This window comes from Primulina tabacum, chromosome 17, assembly GCF_025594145.1.
Source record: "Primulina tabacum isolate GXHZ01 chromosome 17, ASM2559414v2, whole genome shotgun sequence".
Taxonomy (NCBI): domain Eukaryota; kingdom Viridiplantae; phylum Streptophyta; class Magnoliopsida; order Lamiales; family Gesneriaceae; genus Primulina; species Primulina tabacum.
Window position 1 is genome coordinate 31,517,043 of NC_134566.1, and position 19,531 is coordinate 31,536,573.

Sequence of the window (19,531 nt, forward strand, 5' to 3'; positions counted from 1 at the left end):
TAGGAACATCCGTCGATTGAATTGATTATCTTCATGCATAAGGACTTTATTTTATATTTTTTTATCAAGTATTTCTGCGATTCAAGTAATAAAAACTCAAATTTTTTTTGGAAATAATACCTAGAGTTGGATATATATATATGATGTTGATCACGTATCTTCACATTTGTACCTACCTATTGAGGTGATATTTACTTTGAAAATATTATTATTGTTTTTTAATCGTTATCAAATTAAGTGATATCATCTAAATTTCTTATTTAGTCATGTAAAACATAAAAAAAAGAGAGGTAACATGCCGATGTAACTTAAAGTTTGAAACAAAATCCAACCAATAGTACAAAACCCATAAAAAAATCAAATAATTTATTTATTTTATATAGAATAAGAAATGTTAGATGTCACTGTCGCTGCAAACGACACCGTAATAAGTGTTAGCATGAGATTTCATCATTCCTACTTCATCACCTTTACCGATGACTATTTGAAGTTTGAGTATGTGTATTCAATGAAATACAAGTCTTAAGCCTTTGAAAAATTCAAAGAATTCAGAGCAAACGTAGAGAAGCAGTTAGGACAGAGTATTAAAACACTACGTTCAGATCAAGGTGGAGAATACTTGAGTACTTAGTTTCAAGACTACCTTAAAAAGAATGAGATTCTCTCACAATAGACTCCAGCTGTCACACCCTAGTTGTATGGTGTGTCAGAACATTGTAATCGTACATTGATGGATATGGTTCGATCTATGATGGGATTCACTGAGTTGCCGCCATCCTTTTGGGGATATAGGCTTGAAACAGCGGCAAGGTTGTTAATTAATTAACCATTAATATGAAAATTCCACTAAAGTAGTAATAATTGGAGCAGGTGATCCTACAATTTTGGAAATGGTCCAAATTTTTGTAATAAATAATTTGAAAATTAGAGTAAAATTCTCCAAGAAAAATTTATTACCGCCTTGATATCTGTGTTCAGCAGTCACAAGAGATGAGATTTTACTCTCTCTATGTTCTCTAACTCAATTTGAAGCTCTCTGTGCAAGCAGGTTCGGGTTTCTATGGCTTACTCTCTTTGTGTGTGTGTGTGTGTGTGTGTGAATTTAACGGAACTGTTGGATTTGGTTTTTATGTGGTCTGAACCATGCGCATTTTCGTAGCCCCATTGCGGGTTGTTCTTGGGACTAGGGTTTTTTGTTTCTATATTTTTTTGACTCTTTTGTAATTGTAGTCATGCTAATCTCTGCAGTTGAGTGTTCGTTGTGCGTTTTTTTTTGGCAAATTCAACAATCGAGGATTAAAATTCAACTCACTGAAGCGTAGATACAGTGTCTTGGGGCTGGAGAGGAAGTGTGGAGGTCGCCGGAGGAGAGATGAGTGCGTCGAGGTTTATAAAGTGCGTCACTGTAGGTGATGGAGCAGTGGGTAAAACTTGCTTACTCATTTCCTACACCAGCAACACCTTTCCCACGGTATTCACATTTTTGTTTACTGTGTTTATTGTTTATATGTTTTTACTTTTGGAGGAAGTAAAAGCAGGATGTTTGCTTTTGTCTGGATGTTGATACTCTGCAACTGCGATGCATTTAGTGTTAAAGATATTTTATTGTGCCTCTGCATTTTGCTTGGGAAAGGGTGTTGTGTTATGGTTACTTTTGGAACAAACTTAAACAAACAAGCGTCAATTTATTTCATCAACAAGGAAGATTAACCTGTCGCCCCCTCTACAAATAGATGAAAATAATGAAAGAAATTCGGTGTGAACTTTGGGTCAAATTGGATTTTTTTCTAATCAATGTTCACTTTGAAATTACCTCCTCAGACGTTTTGAGTTAATTTAGTTTGCTGCGCTATAATTTTCAAATAATAATCTCTAGTTTCAACCTACATTTTTTTTCTCTTTGAGGCTCTTATCTGGGTAACTTTTCACTCTCTTAGCGAGATAAATATGTGTGCTTTGCGTTTCCTTTCATATTAATAGAAAAACTACCTGCGTGTGCCAAAGAAATGCATTTTGCTGCTCTTTTCATGTGTCCAAACTCTCTTAAAAGACATAACAATTGGAGCTTATCTCGATTCAGCATGTAAGCTTTCAAGAATTATTGTCTTTCTTTCTATAAATACCAAGTTATCAAATTCAGCTACACATGAAAGAAATTACTCACATGAATGAAATGAATCACATATGAATTTTCCGTCATATTCAATTCTTGTCTAACCGAGTTTCTTTGTGACTCTACTATATTCATGCTAAATCTAAATTCTTGTTCCTTTCTACCATATAATTTCATGTTGGTTTCGTTGGTTTCAAATATTTTTGGAAGAAGATGCCTCTAGATTTATCCTTTGGTTCTATCTGTTTTCTGATTCAGTTTGTTTTTTTCCCTTCTCTTGTTGGACAAACAGGATTATGTCCCCACCGTGTTTGACAATTTTAGTGCCAATGTTGTGGTGGATGGGAGCACCGTGAATCTTGGATTATGGGATACAGCAGGTAATTATTGTTAAGGTGTTACTTTTCTTATCTGTCATTAAATTTATTGCATAGCGGGAATTAATTCTCACTTTACTGACCAGGCCAAGAGGATTACAACAGATTAAGACCATTAAGCTACCGTGGGGCTGATGTCTTTATTCTTGCATTTTCACTCATTAGCAGGGCTAGTTATGAGAATATCTCCAGGAAGGTCAGGCTTACTTGATTTACTGTACCATATGCGTCAATTTCATTTTGTGTATTTTCCCTTTTCAAAAGAAAGCAAAAAAAATAACAAAAGAACACAGCAATGATTTGGCTGGACTTTTATTCTGCTGAGTAAACTTGGAACAGTTTCAGAAAATGTTTTTCAGAAATTGTTCATCGGCTTTTTCTTTGTTATGGTGTATTAAAGTTCTAACTTCCATTTCCCATCCCGTCCCAACCAAACCCACTTTGTTGGAAGGAAAGAATATTCACGGTCTTTTGTTGCTGATAGTTTTTTCTACGTTTTTGGTTTGATGTTCAGTGGATTCCTGAATTGAGGCATTATGCTCCTGGAGTTCCAATAATTCTTGTTGGAACAAAGCTTGGTCAGAATATCCTTCCACCTTTCCTTTATCTTAATAGTACCTCCGTCTATTTTTAACGTCTGGTTGGTACATTCAACTTGTCGATTTGACCAATTTTTAAAGTTTAATTTCGATTAATTGAGTGAACTTGTCTTGAACTTTTTTAACAGATTTAGTTTTATTCATAAAAAAAAGAGGGTTTGGAAATTTAATCTAATAAAAAATCTGAAAATCAATGAGTTTTGATGGAAAAGTATGGTCAATTCTTTAAGCCAGAAATGAAAACTTCTTCCCCCGCTGAATTATTTGAAAGAATCAGGAAATGTTAGAGGCTTTTACGAAGGCAATTGCTGAGGCCTGGGACCATAGCACCCCACAAAATCGCGGTCTTTGTTTTTCCTCCTTTTTTTAAGTGTGAAAGGCGCAAGCAAGTTTTCTGGTGAAGAAATGATTTATTACTTAGGTAATATTGTTTCTAAAGGCGGAGGGGAATAGAATTGTATTTACTTAATCATGTAAAACTGTACCATCTGTTGACTAATCATCAGTGTAACGTGCATCTTGCCTTACTCTTCATTATTCACTCATGTTCTCCCATGAAACTGTTAATGAGACAATTTTAAGAAGTTTAGTGATCTTAACACTAGCAGTCCCCGTAGCAATAGGTTGTCATATAAATTAAGCTGTATCTGTCTTATTTAGCACATGTTCTGCTCAATCTTGTGAAATTTTTCAAATTAAAAGACAGACAAGGAACAGGGTGTGACTCCCTATTTTTCTCCTCTCCTCGTGAACCATGTGAACCATTGTTTAGGTCAGCTTAATCTGATTATATTCTTTCTTGACCAGATCTTCGGGAGGATAAGCAGTTCTTTGTAGATCATCCAGGAGCAGTACCCATCGCGACTGCTCAGGTACAGTAATATATTAATATATTTGTATATCTTGGTCTATGTAGTATGGATACTCCTAATTTTTTTCCCCTGAAATATCGGTCTTGTACACGGTTATAATACGTCATAGACACGCCGGATATATGTTTCGACAAAAAAATTGTACATTATATATATTTACATAAATATATATTATCTCTACAATTTTTAATTTGTAATACTAATTTGTATAAATATATATATAATTTTATATACATTTTAATAATTGTCTATCATCACCGTAATGTGTTTTATATTTTCAAAATTTGTCGTGTCGTATTCGAGACGATATTTGTGCCCGTATCTATGCAATATAGATCTTGGTACACCTCTTTATGGGGAGGATAACCAAGTATTGAGCTGGAATCCTAATACTTATTTTTCTCTCTCGAAGGGAGAGGAGCTGAGGAAGTCAATAGGAGCTGCTGCTTACATTGAATGCAGCGCAAAGACACAGCAGGTGATGAATTTAATTAGAGAAATACGTTAACTTTGTACCCATTGCAAAACATTTATCTCGTGATGCACGGATATGCCCAAGGACCATGCCATGTGGGGTCACGGGGATGTATTGCCATGTTGCACATAGATATATGAAAGACTCAGCTTTGATACGCTCCATCATGGTGTTACGAATGTCTGGAGAATTAGAAAGAACAAGAAATTTGGGCACTGCTACTCTCTATGAGATGGGAAGTGTCTGACCATTTGGACACAACTATTCCGGGTGAAACATCAAATAATTGACGGAAAAAACTTGAACCTGAGAATGCAATCAAGTTGAAAGTAGAATAGATATACGCTATTCTGTTCTGGATTTTCCTCTTCATGATCTGTGGTGCAACCTGCGCAGTTACAGTTGACAGCTGAGGGTTTCTTGCCCAAATTTCTTAATACTTGCCTTGTCCTACATCAATGTCTCAGCAGTTGGCTCCAAGGTCATACCTTTCTTTCAAATTTTTGCAGAATGTGAAGGGCGTATTTGATGCAGCCATCAAGGTTGTTCTGATGCCTAAGCGAAAGCCGAGAAAGAAGAGAAGGGGCCAAAAGGCCTGCAGCATATTGTGACTGCTGATACAATACCAAGCAATGAGAATACAATCTTGCTGATCGTTTACTGCATCGATCAGATCTCCTGAGGATGTAATAACCTGTAGGTCTCTTTACTAAGTAACTTCATTTAAGCATTTGTTTCCCATCCAAAAATGCAATTCGGGATGTATTATATCCATGTTAGCCACGTGTGATAAATTCCGCCTTTTAGTAGAGTAGGCTCTGACTTGAGGTTTTGTAAGATATTATGTGTGCCTTGTATATCTTCTGCGCTTTCATTCTGAACAGACGGACATTCTATGGATTCTATTTCGTCTCATCCCTGAACCAATATAGCCTCACTTCGCGTGAACTACTAAAATTCAGATAAAATGATTTGTATTATTCACACATTTACGATCTCAGAAATTAACATATATTTCGAAACGACGTATGTATATTTGTTTTTTTTTTTTTTTTTTTTTTTTTTTGTGCTTACAATGAGGATGTTTTATATGTAGTGAAACACGTTCATCCCAAAGTAAACTTCACATTGATCTTGAACAATTGAGTTCAATTATATTTTTTATATATGATAAAATAAAGATTTGCAATTGGGATTCCCAAGGTTTTTTTTTTTGGTTTTGCCCAATCCATTAATGCAAGGGATACGAGGTAATCTTATCCCTGCTTGTGCTTCGGGTTAATTCGATGTTGGCGTTAGGGCTGTGCCCTAATCCACTCGGACTGCTGACACGTGACACCTTTATTTTAAAAAAAAATAAATTGAAAATCTGCTTTGAAAAATAGAAGAGACTATTACCATGGTTAATCTTTCAACCTTTTTCTACTGTGGTTTGATATTCCAATTAAACTTCAGGGTGGAGAGGTACACGATCGTCGCCACCATCACGAGCCACCACGACGGTCGTCACCACCGAAAACCTACATCTCACCACGTCTCTCACCACATCTCACCTCAATTGGTAAACTTAAAAAGGCCTTTTTTTAAATCACAAAATAAATGAGTCCGCGAAGGGTTAATTCGATGCTGGCGTTAGGGCTGTGCCCTAATCCACTCGGACGCTGACACGTGGCACCTTTATTTAAAAAAAAATAAATTGAAAATCTGCTTTGAAAAATAGAAGAGACTATTACCTGGCGTTAGGGCTGTGGCCTTTTGTTTTACCATGGTTAATTGCTCAACCCTTTCTTTTTTTTAAAAAAAAAAATAGCTCAAATTATTTCAAATTCCCGTGAAAAAATTACCCACATTATTTTCCCTCTTCTTTCAGGTTCTGCCATCTTCATCGTTAAATTTCATTCCATACTTTCCCCAAAACGGCACCGGCGCTCCAGCGTAATTGTCTCATGGAAAGAAATTTGATCCCTCTGTCAAATTTATAGCACAACTCCAGCGTAACAGGCAATTTCTCATCTCGTGAAAGAGCGATTCATGGGGAACAATTTCTTTACGATACTGTTTGGTAAATTTTATTTGGTTTCAGAATTTTAGATGTTAACTATAAGTTTAGATCCTCGATATGTACTTTGTTTGCCTTCTTTTCATGCACACATGTTCAATAAATAAAATTGGTTTTGTCTTTCCCAATTGGTCAACATTTGAAAAGTGAGAATGCTGTCGAGACTTAAACGTGAAACAGAAAACTCGCTGGTTGTAGTTGGTGTAAATGGTTAAAGGATCTATGAACTGGAATTCTAGACTCGGGTTTTGAATTTTAGCATTTGAGTTCAATCAATGAACTGGAAAGTTGAAATCTTTGATTTGAAACAGCATTTGACAGGGCATGAACTAACTCATATTTCTTATTTGGCACATGATGCTCTTTGGTACTACTTCTAATTTTTTTTGTTATTGTCTCATAGAATTTACTGGAGTATTGTTGTTCCTGAGTTCATCAGAAGATTAGATCCTGGTCCATCTGTGGTTGCTACACATCTACATACATCCCATTGACTGAACCGAGACCTGAAACACGACGAATGGATCTGAATTGCGATGGTAGATATATTGACTCTTGTAATATTTTTCAATAGTTATAAATTTCCTTTTAGAATATAACCCAATACTATCCAAACTGATTTTTTGTTCTTATAAACTTTGTGGTAGATAATATTGAAGAGGTTCGAGTTTCAAATTTGGAATCTGTGATTCATAGAGATGTTGAGGTACTATCTACAAATTCTATTGTAGATCAATTGGAGAGTAGACTATTTGTTGGTGAAGTTGTGAAAAGTGTTGAAGATGCTTATATACTATATTGTAATTATGGTCATGCAAAAGGTTTTAGTGTTAAAAAAGGTGATCAACGCTACTTTCCTGGCACTAACGAACTTCAAGCTAAAGAGTTTGAATGTTCTTGTGAGGGTAGTAAAGATGAAAAACGTTCTAATGCGCAAATACCTGTTTACTTGAAGCCGACAAGTAGAAGTAAATGTAAAGCAAAGCTCAGAATAACTAGGCAACGTGGTGGAGAATGGACGGTTGGTAGATTTGTCATGGAACATAATCATGAAATGCTTGCGGCTGATCAAAGACATTTGTTGAGATCATCACGCAATATTTCATATGCTCAAAAATCTATTTTGGAGTCCATGGTAAATTCTGGGATAACAGTGTCTAATGCTGTCTCTTATATGATAAATGAAGCACAAGGACCACAGAATTTGAGCTTTATTCGAAAAGATGCATATGATTATCTTGGTCGCATAAAAAAACAAACGAAAGTTGAGAACGGAGATGCTTATGCATTACTTCATCATTTTATAAACAAGTCGAATAAAGAGTCAAATTTTTATTGGAATGTGCAATTAGATGATGACAATAGAGTCATGAACTTCTTCCTTAGGGATTCCAGATGTGAAGTTGATTATGAGTTTTTTGGTGATATATTATCAGTTGACACGACTCATCGAACAAATCGGTATAATTTGATATGTGCTCCTTTAGTTGGAATTAATCAGCACAGACAAAGTAATGTTTGGCTTGGCATTTATGTCAGATGAAACTGAGAGTTTATTTGAATGGTTGTTCAAAACTTTTCTTGATTCTATGAATGAGAAACAACCTGTAGTAGAACTTGAAGCGAAAGCTGAAGCGGGCGCTGAAGCGGACCTTGAACTCGAACAATATTGTTTTTCCTTGTACGCCGTAAATGCTGCTACTGCTTCTTCATTAGTTTTATAAGACTTGTGTACAACTCCACTAAATTTGTTAACTTGCATATGCGTTTCTTCCCAAGACGTATAAACGCCGGGATTGCGTCCAACAAACACAACATATGTTTTGCCCTATAGTTACACAAAATTTCCAAAAAAATTAATTAGTTTACTAAATACAATAAATAATACAAAAAATAGCAACTTCAAATTAAACGGCTCACCATTTTAGCACTATCAAGTCAGCAGATGATGAGAAGGTCCAATAGTCCAAGTCTTTACTGAATTAGAACAGCCAATGGAAGCCAAACCTATCTCAGCAGTACCACACAAATAAAACTCTTGTTCAATTCCTATTATTGCTCCACAACCCAACCTATTAGTGTTGATCCCTCTGTCACACACAATGCCTCTGTATTGCACAAATTGTTGCCTATCTAACACAAGTTTTCAAAACTCCATTCCAACGCAAGAGTGAAAATGTAGTTCCTTGTACCTGGAAGGTTTACCAGGAGATGCATATGGTGATCTTGAAGCAGATTTCTCCACTGATATGCATACAAAAAAGTCTCAGTGTCTAGTTCAGTTAAAATGCACATAAAGTTCAAAATAAGAGAATACATGACACAAGGATTACCTTACTTCCTCTTAGGGCCTCTGCTTCTAATGAGACTCCTACCTCAGCTTCTTGCTGGAGTACTGTATTCCTTAACCTAAAGTCGATGGTAAATCCAAGCACACGCCCAAATAAAAAATTAGAGCTCATGGTCAATTTTTTTCATCAAACCTCCAAATCATAAATTGGAGGATGAAAAATATTTGTATAATATGAATCTAAGCTTACCCAATCTGCCCAATCAAATAAAGAACTGATTCCATCAATAAAGACTTGGAAATAAAATGATTCAAAATTACGCACAAACCAACCAATGAACGCAGGCAGCTTTTCGGAGGTGGCGGCTATTCGGCGGTGGCGGAGTGGTGACAGCGGCTGATCGTGTACTGGTGGAAGAGACGTGGTGAGATGTAGGTTTTCGGTGGTGACGACCGTCGTGGTGGCTCGTGATGGTGGCGGCGATCGTGTACCTCTCCACCCTGAAGTTTAATTAGAATATCAAACCACAGTAGAAAAAGGTTGAAAGATTAACCATGGTAATAGTCTCTTCTATTTTTCAAAGCAGATTTTCAATTTATTTTTTTTAAATAAAGGTGCCACGTGTCAGCGTCCGAGTGGATTAGGGCACAACCCTAACGCCAACATCGAATTAACCCTTCGGGGACTCGTTTATTTTGTGATTTAAAAAAAGGCCTTTTTAAGTTTACCAATTGAGGTCTCTCATCGATTAGAAAATGGCGTGATTTTGGATACTATCTAGGTAAACGTGTTAGGATATAAATCCTAAGATGGGTACCATCATAAAAGATTGTGGATTCCGTGAGAAGTCATTTTTTATTAGTTTAATATATCAATATGGTCATTTGTAACATTGTGGATTCCTTGGAGAAGCCGACGTCTGCGGCAACTTATTCTAAACGATTTTCATTTATCTTTTCCGATAGCAGTCTTTTTCTAAGTCGTCTCTTACGTTATACCATTTTCAACGAGAGTATCAAGGTTAGGTTATAAAGGAAGGAAGGTATCATCTCAAAATACTTGTCTATTGGGTAATGTAACATTTTAGAGTTTATAAGTCACTCATTATTAGTTTAATATATCAATGAGCATTTGTAACTCCTGGAATCTTGATGGAACAATTATAATTATTGAGTTGTGACATCTATATCATGACATCGTTCTGTGCGAGTGATGAGATATCAGTTGATTACAAATTTTTGTTATATTGTATGTTTGATTCAAGTTGTACAAAATTTTAGAATTATAAATCATAATATATATAATATAATGATTTATTCATTATATTATTGATTTATTACAATTTTTTGTAAAAAAAAGAAATAATTACTATTATGCAAATGGGTTTTCTATTGAGATTTGTCGGGCCTGCTTTTAGAAAATGCATGCACGCATATGGACCTTTTTTTATTATTTTTATTTTCGACAAGGGAGGGGAATTTTCAGATCTAATCTGACTAATACTCACACTAGACAAGATTGTCCTTATAACATATTTTCTTAAATAATAAAATTTTAACCTACTTCAAAAAATTCAATCCAATACTTTTGTTTTTACATGTCAACAACTAAAATTTTCATTAAAAAAATTATATTTTATTATCTTAAAAAACTTGTAACAATATGACAAAAAATATTAATTAATAACAAAAAATTATTTTGAAATTAAAACATAAAATTATTTATATTTTATTGAATATATAAATATTATGATGCACAAAATTTGATTTGCCAAAAATTTATTAAAGTTCAGAATAAAATACAAATATTTTAAAATTCAAGATTTTTTTTATTTTATATTTTGTGATATATCTTCAGATTGACAATATAGTTTCTATTCGAGAAATTGAAAGTCGAATATAAAATTAAGACGCGAAAAAGTAAATATTATTATTATTATTATTTTTTGTATTTTTTTACATTTAAATACTTATAAAAAATTTAATTACCATATTTTGAGTAATTAACGTTTTAGATAACATTTTTTTAGAATCGAAACTTCTAATGAATTTAAAAAAATAAAATCAATCAATTAAAGGGTACCATAGTCAATTTTTAGTATAAAATTTAAAATTTGAGTGTATTTAATAAAAAAAAGTATAAATAACACTGCTCAGTGCTCATGATATGCATAATAAAATAAATAAATCTGGAAAAGAGTGGACTAACTTCTTAATAATTTATGGATTTAATTTAGCTTAATTTAATTTAATTTTTTTTGTTGTGGTTGAGAAATCAAATCAAATGACGATTAAGAGTAGCACCTACCGTAAGCCATTCTTGCCGGAAACAACAACGCAATTGCGATTGACTCCGACAATATCTCAACGTGTGTTATTGCGAACTAATGGCAAATTTTACTTGTAATGGAAAGAGATTGTCTACCCATTTATATAGATATATATACCTATTGAAAACAAAATGATTTTGATTAAAAATTGTTGTAAGTAAAATTACAAAAACTTATATGTGACGGTCTCACATGTTAATTTTTTTAGACGAATATTCTATTTGGATCATCCATGAAAAAATTACTTTTTATACCAAAAGTACTACTTTTTATTAGAAATAATGAGCAAAGTTGACTTATCACACAAATAAATATTCGTGCGGCTATCTCACAAGAGAGCTGCTTAAATAAAATATAGAGTTTACATGTACACAAAATATTAAAAAAAAAAAAAAAAACTTACATGTTTCATTGATCAATGGTCAAATTCCAATATCTAAAACTCTAAACATTAAATAATCAAGATTAATTGTAATTTAAGATAAATTAATAAAATACTATTATGAAAGTATACCCATGGGATGAAATCTTCTACTAAAAAGTGTTTTGTTAACTTGAATAAAAATATCTTGTCAAAATCTATTTGGTGTATCATAAATTGCGGCGTATTGTGTAGCTAAATATTTCATCTGCTTGCAATTAAATTCTTATAAATAATTATTCTATTTGATTTAATCAACAATATAGAAAATATTTTTCTCATGAAAAATATCAAGAATTTGATTTTCTTTTGAAATAACGTTGCAAATGTACCGTTGCAGCTACCGTCAATCGCGTAAATGGTTCTCCGGTTCTTTTGTTGGTGGTTTTATTCATGGTATCCCGCAAATGGTTTCTCTAAGTACAATAATTAGCAGACTGATTAAGTAATTAATTTGTGTATCCTGTTTAAGCGGGATTTCTTTTGTGCCTGCGTCACCTTCGATCGTCTCATCCTTCATATTGTATTCAAGATTTTCTGTTTATGTTTCTTTATAAAAATTATTATTATCGTTGTCATTGAAGCAGACCAAGCTGGATGTATGATCTTTTTGTTGGTTGAAAGTAGGTCTGGAAGATCTTTGCATGGCGGCATTTTCATGCTTTTAAAATGTTCGATGGATTTGCATGAAAAATTTTCAAGCTTTTTGGTGGGTTGGGTCCTGCTTGTTTATAGCAACTTGGACGTTTTCTTGCAGACTTTCAAATCCGTACCACCCACTGTTGTTGAAGGGCTTGTGTTGTTATTGTTGGGTTTTACTTTCTTTGGGTTAATTATTTGTTATTCGTTGGTGGGGATAGAAATTTTGCTACGGGGATACTCTAATTTGGAGGTTTGGATTTTCTTGATTGGTTTTTCTCTTTTCTGAGAGTACTTTAAATGAAAGGCAGCCATTTTCCGACGAGCAATGCATTTGCTGAATTATGTTACACAAGCGAAGGGGAAACAAGTGTTTTTTATACAAATTTTGAGGTGAAACAAGCCGTTAACTTTTCGTGAAAATGTGCGCGTGAAGAGATTAGTGGATGCTTGGTACGATTAGTGGCCTTGTGTGGATGCATCAAGGGAAAAATGACAGCAGAAAGGGTGGATTTTGGGAGAAAGCTTGTGATTGTTGGAATATGATTGGATTGCCGTACCAAAGAATTGCTTGATTGGGCAGTTGTTAAAGTAGCTGATACTGGAGATACTGTGGCGGCAGTTCATGTTTGCCGAAACTCGGGTACTGTGCTCGTTCTTCTATGTTATTTCTACAATTGAGACCTTCTCCTCATGCTTATCGAAATTGGAAATGGGATTTATTTTAGTTGCACTGACATGCGAAGGCTTGAAATTATTTGCTGCAGATTCCATTTCAAAAGAGGAAGCTCTGTTGGAAGGCTACCTGGATGACTATCAAGGTCTGTGCAGCAAAAAGCAGGTTAGTTTCTTTGGTTCTACAAGTATTTTAAATCCCTGATCTCTGTATGATGGTAAAGGAGAAGGGCGGAACGTTGAGTCGTCGTCGTTTTCTTTTGCTTTTTTCTTATATTTTTGGTGGGTTGTCCAGGTTGACCTCACTGTTGAAATCTTTAAAGCCAAGTCAATCAGAAAAGTTATAGTATTGGAAGCAGAGATGAGAGAACCATTATGCATCAGTAGTTGTGGTGGGGATTACTAAGCACACTGCGCTGGAGTAAAGCTATAGATTGTCATATATCTTCAGGGGTTTCTTTGTTTATAAATTATGTTTTTACATAGCCATCTTTTAGGGGGATGAGCTACGGTGGCTAAATATTGGGCGAAAAGGCTGCCTCCCTGGACTGAAGTTATGGCAATTCACAATGAAAGAATTGTGTTCAGCAGGTTCTCCAAATTCGGAATTTGGAGAAATAGAGATATTGGAAATCAGCAGGCTCAGTTATGATGGAATATTAGAAGGCATCTCAATGGGGTCAAGAGATGAGGTTTTTAGCCTTATTACAAGACGTCAGAGGGGTACCCTGAGTTCATTATCACTACCTGTGGAGGATTTTACCAACCAAAGGCCTGGTTGGCCTTTACTCCAAACAGCTAGTTCGGTAACTCGGCCTGCTTTGGAAGCAAGAAACATGTCAGTAGTGAAATGGGTCATGAGCTTACCGAATCGCCCTTCGCTTGACATTGCTGAATCCAGAAGTGAAAATGGAAGACGAAGGTACCATACATACATAGATGAAGTAAGACGAGAGCTGCTAAAAGATTTGGAACTTGTGCTCGAAAAATTACTTTGGTCAAAAAATACTCTAATACACTTGAAAATACTTTATTTTTATTTTCATATATAGGATGACCCGAGTTTATAGTAAACTTACATAGTCAGAGCGGGTTTAGACTCGATAAAATGGGTCTCAAGCGGGTCCGAAGTGAGTCTAAGTTTAGCTGGACCCGCTCCACCTATATATATATATATATACACACGAATTTGTTACCCTGCACAGCAGGTGTGCACGGTATCATGAGCACCGCCTACGTGGCGGTGCATGATTGGTCATCCTAAAAAACAAAAAATTTTGTGTGGTTGTGGGCGTGCCACGTAGGCAGGCGCCCACAAGTGTGCAGGAAAAGAGTGTGCAGGATATCATTGTTATATATATATAACACCATTATATATATAGATTATTTGTTATATTAACACCATTTATTTTTATAAATTACAACTGAATTTCACCTCAGTTACAGTTTTTTACAATGCTGTTTGGAGCTAAATTGATTGATATATAATTATTGATAATTTAGATTAAAACTAAAAAGCTTCATGAAATTAATTGAAAATAAATTTTCGAGTATTGTTATTTTTTTCTATGTTAGCATGTGATTATTTTATAAATCATCATGAATTTAAATAATTATTATAGTAAAGGTATATTGGGAACTTTAAAATATTGGTAGTTTTTAGCAAGTGATTTTTTATATATACAATATTGTGAAAATTTTAATTAATAAAATCGATGGAATTTGAAACAATTGAGTTCTCGACCAAGAATATCTGCTCTAAGTAATTATTTTGCGGATTATTTTATGTAAAATTTAAAATAATTGGTCAGGATATTTAAAAATTAAGTAGGTTTTTTGTGAGACGGTCTCATGAATCTTTATCTGTGAGACGGATCAACCCTACCGATATTCACAATAAAAATTAATATTCTTAGCATAAAAAATAATATTTTTTCATCACAAAATACGACTCGTGAAACCGTCTCACTTAAGTTTTTGTCTTGAAAATTTGACAGACCAATAAACCTTAGTTTTTTAATAATAATATGATAAGATAGTTAAAATTATATTTGAGCATAAATAAAATGTTACATTACAAAGTTGAAAACATGGTTCCCTGACTTTCAGAAAGCACGCTGGATTGGAATCTGCGAATCAATGGCTATTATATTTCCCTCAATTCCAATTCCACCGAAGTGATTGTTTGGCCTTTTCTAGGGTTCCTTTTCGGTTTCGAGAATTCGATCTTTCTTCGTAACTCTCTCTACCGCTCTGTGTTTCTCGTTTGGGGATTGAAAATCTGAGGTAAATGTTAAATGTTCGCTCTCGAGGGTGATCACCTATCGGTTAGTCATTCTGATTTCAGAAGTATGTGTGTAGTTTTTTTCACCTTGTGTGAATACGTGAAAATGATTGTATTTATGCGTGCTTGTAGCTATGTCTCTGTGATCTAAGCAGTGTTTGCCCTTTTGTAATTGTTTGATTAATCAACTTTTTCAAGTTTCATTTCGTGCTTATTTTTATTTGTTTTGCATTTTGAGACAATTTACCGTAAATTTTTTGGTACCAAGTTGGTATGTGTTCCAAGGCTTTTTTTCTTAAAGTTCCAGTTTTTGCCATATTCTCTCGTATGTCTAGGGTGTTTGTCATCTTTATGCTGAAGTAGAATTAGAGCCGTTAATTGAGGACTTGGAGGATGATCTTTTGAATTTCCAATTAAAAGCTAGATTATGGCTGATTGATATCTTTCGTTGGTATGTATTTCAACAGGATTTTGGTCATGCCATTGACAAAGAACTGACAAAACTAATTACGTTTCAAGACTTGCACCAAGTATTGGTCACTCTTTCACCTCGAGAATTAAATCATTGGATTTGATATACATTTCTGCTGAAAAATGGACGAGGGGGAGCTAAATTTCCCTAGCGACCAAATGTTATCATGCTTGGATATGGCTAATGCTCCCAGCAGTTGCTCATTTGACATAGATGAGTTTCTTGATCGCACTCAGACCTGCAACGATGCCGTCGGTCGTACAGAGGCTTTCACTGATGTTCTTTGCCGTACACAGGCATGCACTCATGCCCATGCTTGCAATCCATCTGGTCCTGATAAGTCTCACACTCACACTTGTATTCATGTCCATACCCAAATTATGCCAACCACGAGTGATGTTCAGGCTCCAAGCGATGACACCGCTGAGTCGATCGAGAAGAAACCAAAAAAACGACCCTTGGGTAATCGCGAAGCTGTACGCAAGTATCGTGAGAAGAAAAAGGCTCGGGCCGCAATATTGGAAGATGAAGTTGTTAAGTTGAGGGCTTTGAACCAGCAGTTAATGAAGAGGCTGCAGGGGCGAGCTTTATTAGAGGCTGAGATTGCTAGGCTCAAGTGCTTGCTTGTGGACGTTAGGGGACGGATTGAAGGAGAAATTGGATCTTTTCCTTACCAGAACCCGGCTAAGAATGGAGATGTTTATGAAAACATTGCTAACTCTAGCGTTCCTGGCACATACATGATGAATCCATGTAATATGAGGAGCAGTGATCAACTTTATTGCCTTCATCATGGGTCTGAAGGCGCTGCTTTAGATAGTCAGGGCCTTAATGATTGTGGATTTGATAATCTCCAGTGTTTGGGGAATCAAAATTCTGGTCAGGAGCTTCCTGTACGTGGGCGTGGAAGTTGTTAGCGTGTTTGCTGGCAGTACTTCTATCAGGAATAAGAGAAAATGTGAGTTTTTTGCTTCTAATTTTAGCTTACTATTTGAAGGATTGATAGCGAAAGCTGTAACGGCTTTCATTTTGTGGCTACATGATATCCTGCGGGGTGCGTAACTTTGTTTGCCCCTCTTGTTTTCTATGACTTGAGGGAGATGATCTATGATATAAGTTAAAAAAAATCATCAAATGCTCTCTTTATCTTAAAGTTATACTAGGTTCATCTCATAAGTGAATTTCCATATTAAATTCGCTAATGAAATGGCTACAAGGTGTATCTGAGGGAAACTGGTTCTAGAAGATTTCTTCTTCTTGTATGATCTTATGCCTTTCATGTGCATCTTGAGTTGAATTATTCCATATGAACATTTATATATGTGGCCAACTATACAAACGCTCGAGGATTACTCAGATTATTACATGTGCAGAAAAATGTCATTACGCGCATAGTCAAATATATGAAAATTGTGGAAAAATAGATGAAAAAAAAAAGTAGCAACTGTAGGTGTACATGCAATTATTTGCTATTTGATTAGAAAGTTACCATTTTTGTATGCCGAGTTAAACTTAGCTGGAGATGAGATGGGTTCATTTTATGGTTTTCACCTTTCGAATTTTGTCTTCTTTCTCCAACTTCAGCATCATGATCACGGACCAGTCATGCTTTTCACAACCAGCGTCTTGTTTTCGTGAGTCTAATATTTTGTTCATGCTTTTATCAGGGACGGCTTGTGCAGCAACAGTTTTTGTTCAATACTATGACGCAGACTCTTTTAAGATAGAAGCATATTCATATCAACATGTATCGCTATTTCAATCTCAAATCTTTTTGTGGATATTAGAGTTAGAACGTATGTAGTTATAAACCCTGTTAATTTATCACCATCAGTTGTTCATTCTTAGTGGCATCGGAATTAAGACAAGTAGATGAATCATAATACCAGAACTTGTGAAGAGGAGACCAAAACATTGGTTTTCTGTGAAGCTCTGTGAAATTTCTTAGAACCTTGTGAGATGATGGGTATTTTTTACTTCTGTTTCTTCTTGATTTTTCCTCCTTACAAACCTTCTCCAGATTAGCTTGGTGTCACGTCTGTCTCCAATTTTTTTAATGCTTTAATAAATATGTGTGCGCGCCTGAGCGTACTAAGTCGCGATGCACATCTTATATGTGTGTGCACTAGTGCATCGACGCACATGTTAGATGTTTGTACAGTGTTTTTAGATATGTATATATATAATGTTTTCTTAGACATACTAAATATTTTATATGTTCTTAAAATGCAAATAATATTTATGTTACACGCTGATATATTAACTGTTTGAATAAGTACCCAATACAAGATTGCTTGCCTTCGCCTTTTTATCTGTAAATACAATTTTATAAATCAAAATTCATGCATAAAATACATCGGGCATACTCGGACAATACAGACAAGACAATTAAATGTGGTCATGAGAATAAAATAAATAAAAATATCTAAATAAATGAATTTTAATCTTAAAAATAAGTTATAAAAAATATAGGTACTTCTATTTTTCGAGGGGTCCTCCCACGCTACAAGAATGTGAATGGTTCCACGACTAACAAACACAATAATAAACTTAGAACAATCATCGATTACTGTCGTTATGTCTGATCAATGTCCATCATCTTTCAAAAAATCAAGGTTATATATATATATATATATATATATATAATTTTAGATAATTATTAATTTATAATAATGACGGGATTATAGGTTTATATAAGAGTCAATCGAAAAATTATCATCTTATTAATTTATCCAAATTGTCCGAATGAATAAAATTTATATATAGTATTGAGAGAAAATTTGTAATGCCCGAGAATTTAATCATAGTAATCTGTAATTATTGATTTATAATTTGATATAATTATGAGAGGATTAATCGGGACACGATTTGATTCAGCATGAAAAGATGTAAGTGCGAGGACAGTGCCTTTCGCGCACATGCGCAACATGAGACGTGCACATGCGCGAAACGGGCAGAGGGTCTCGCGCATATGCGCGGTGGGTGTGCGCGCATAAGCGCGAGCTGTGCGAGGGTTTAAAGTCAACTCCAGAGAAGTGGGCGCACATGCGCGAGATGTCCAGAGAACCTCGCGCACATGTGCGACGTGTATCCGCGCACATGCGCGAGGGTACCCGAGAGTTGGATAAAATGAACAAAGGCCTCGCGCATATGCGCCGAGTAAGGGCGCGCATATGCGCGAGGTGCTGTGCAGAGGACGCGCCGAGACATATGGTCTCGCGCATATGTGCCGAGTGATGTCGCGCATATGCGCGAGACGTGTTTTGCAAAGATGAAGCCACTTGCCCCGTACATGCATGCTATATATATATATGTATATCAAACTTTCGAATTCCTTCAGATGAACAAACAGGAATTGAGAAAAGCTTCAGAAAAGTAGTGAAAAATCCTTACGCCTTTTTGTGAGAAATCCGTCCATCCGAATTAGAATCCGACTTCAGTACTGTGTTCCTATCAACGCAGGCTACCACTGGACGTAAGTTTTGTTACGTTTTGATATGTCTTAAAATCATGACATTGTCAGAATCAAATATGATTCATATATGATGTTCTTGATATGTTAGACATCGTAGAATCGAAGTCAGATTGAGAAATAGACTGATAATGGAATTGTTATGATTTTCTGATTATATTGATTTGAAATCGGACATATTTGGATTATGAATGAATTACAGATTGTATCGGATATAAGTTATGATTTGTAATTGATGTCTGTCGATTTGGTATTGACGGGGATATTGAGATTGTGCCGTTATGCCGTTGATTTGACTTAAATCCAGATTAAACAGATTCAGTGTTGAATTGAGAATGGAATATTGATATTATGATTCTCGATATTTCGTTTCAGATTTACAGAGACAGTCTTGAGTTCAGAACTAATATTGCTTCAGACCAAGACTACAGACGAAAGGTATAAGTCAATGTG

The 19,531-nt window shown here is 35.0% G+C and overlaps 3 protein-coding genes and 1 long non-coding RNA gene across 6 annotated transcripts; all 4 read left to right on the plus strand.

The window, feature by feature from the left end:
• Positions 1 to 855: 855 nt before the first annotated feature.
• On the plus strand, positions 856 to 5,363 carry LOC142531160 (rac-like GTP-binding protein 5). The gene is made up of 8 exons (XM_075637223.1): positions 856 to 1,048; positions 1,249 to 1,471; positions 2,406 to 2,493; positions 2,577 to 2,686; positions 3,005 to 3,068; positions 3,897 to 3,961; positions 4,374 to 4,439; positions 4,946 to 5,363. Exons 2-8 carry the CDS (start codon positions 1,373 to 1,375, stop codon positions 5,045 to 5,047), a joined length of 594 nt encoding a protein of 197 aa, XP_075493338.1. The 5' UTR covers positions 856 to 1,048; positions 1,249 to 1,372; the 3' UTR covers positions 5,048 to 5,363.
• Positions 5,364 to 6,899: 1,536 nt separating this feature from the next.
• On the plus strand, positions 6,900 to 8,219 carry LOC142530700 (protein FAR1-RELATED SEQUENCE 5-like). Its single transcript, XM_075636515.1, has 3 exons — positions 6,900 to 7,034; positions 7,143 to 7,916; positions 8,035 to 8,219. Exons 1-3 carry the CDS (start codon positions 7,016 to 7,018, stop codon positions 8,217 to 8,219), a joined length of 978 nt encoding a protein of 325 aa, XP_075492630.1. The 5' UTR covers positions 6,900 to 7,015.
• Positions 8,220 to 11,926: 3,707 nt separating this feature from the next.
• LOC142530284 (uncharacterized) lies at positions 11,927 to 13,281 on the plus strand. Its single transcript, XR_012816109.1, has 3 exons — positions 11,927 to 12,818; positions 12,943 to 13,016; positions 13,146 to 13,281. It is a non-coding gene; the product is annotated as an uncharacterized LOC142530284 (long non-coding RNA).
• Positions 13,282 to 14,917: 1,636 nt separating this feature from the next.
• On the plus strand, positions 14,918 to 17,586 carry LOC142531600 (basic leucine zipper 23-like). Of its 3 annotated transcripts, none has more exons than XM_075637797.1 (3): positions 14,918 to 15,177; positions 15,602 to 16,568; positions 17,274 to 17,586. In XM_075637797.1, exon 2 carries the CDS (start codon positions 15,729 to 15,731, stop codon positions 16,521 to 16,523), a length of 795 nt encoding a protein of 264 aa, XP_075493912.1. In that variant the 5' UTR covers positions 14,918 to 15,177; positions 15,602 to 15,728; the 3' UTR covers positions 16,524 to 16,568; positions 17,274 to 17,586. The 3 variants fall into 3 exon arrangements, with proteins under 3 accessions (XP_075493912.1, XP_075493911.1, XP_075493913.1); XM_075637796.1 differs by having other exon boundaries at positions 14,919 to 15,177; positions 15,602 to 16,564; XM_075637798.1 differs by having other exon boundaries at positions 14,919 to 15,136; positions 15,602 to 16,564.
• Positions 17,587 to 19,531: the final 1,945 nt, after the last annotated feature.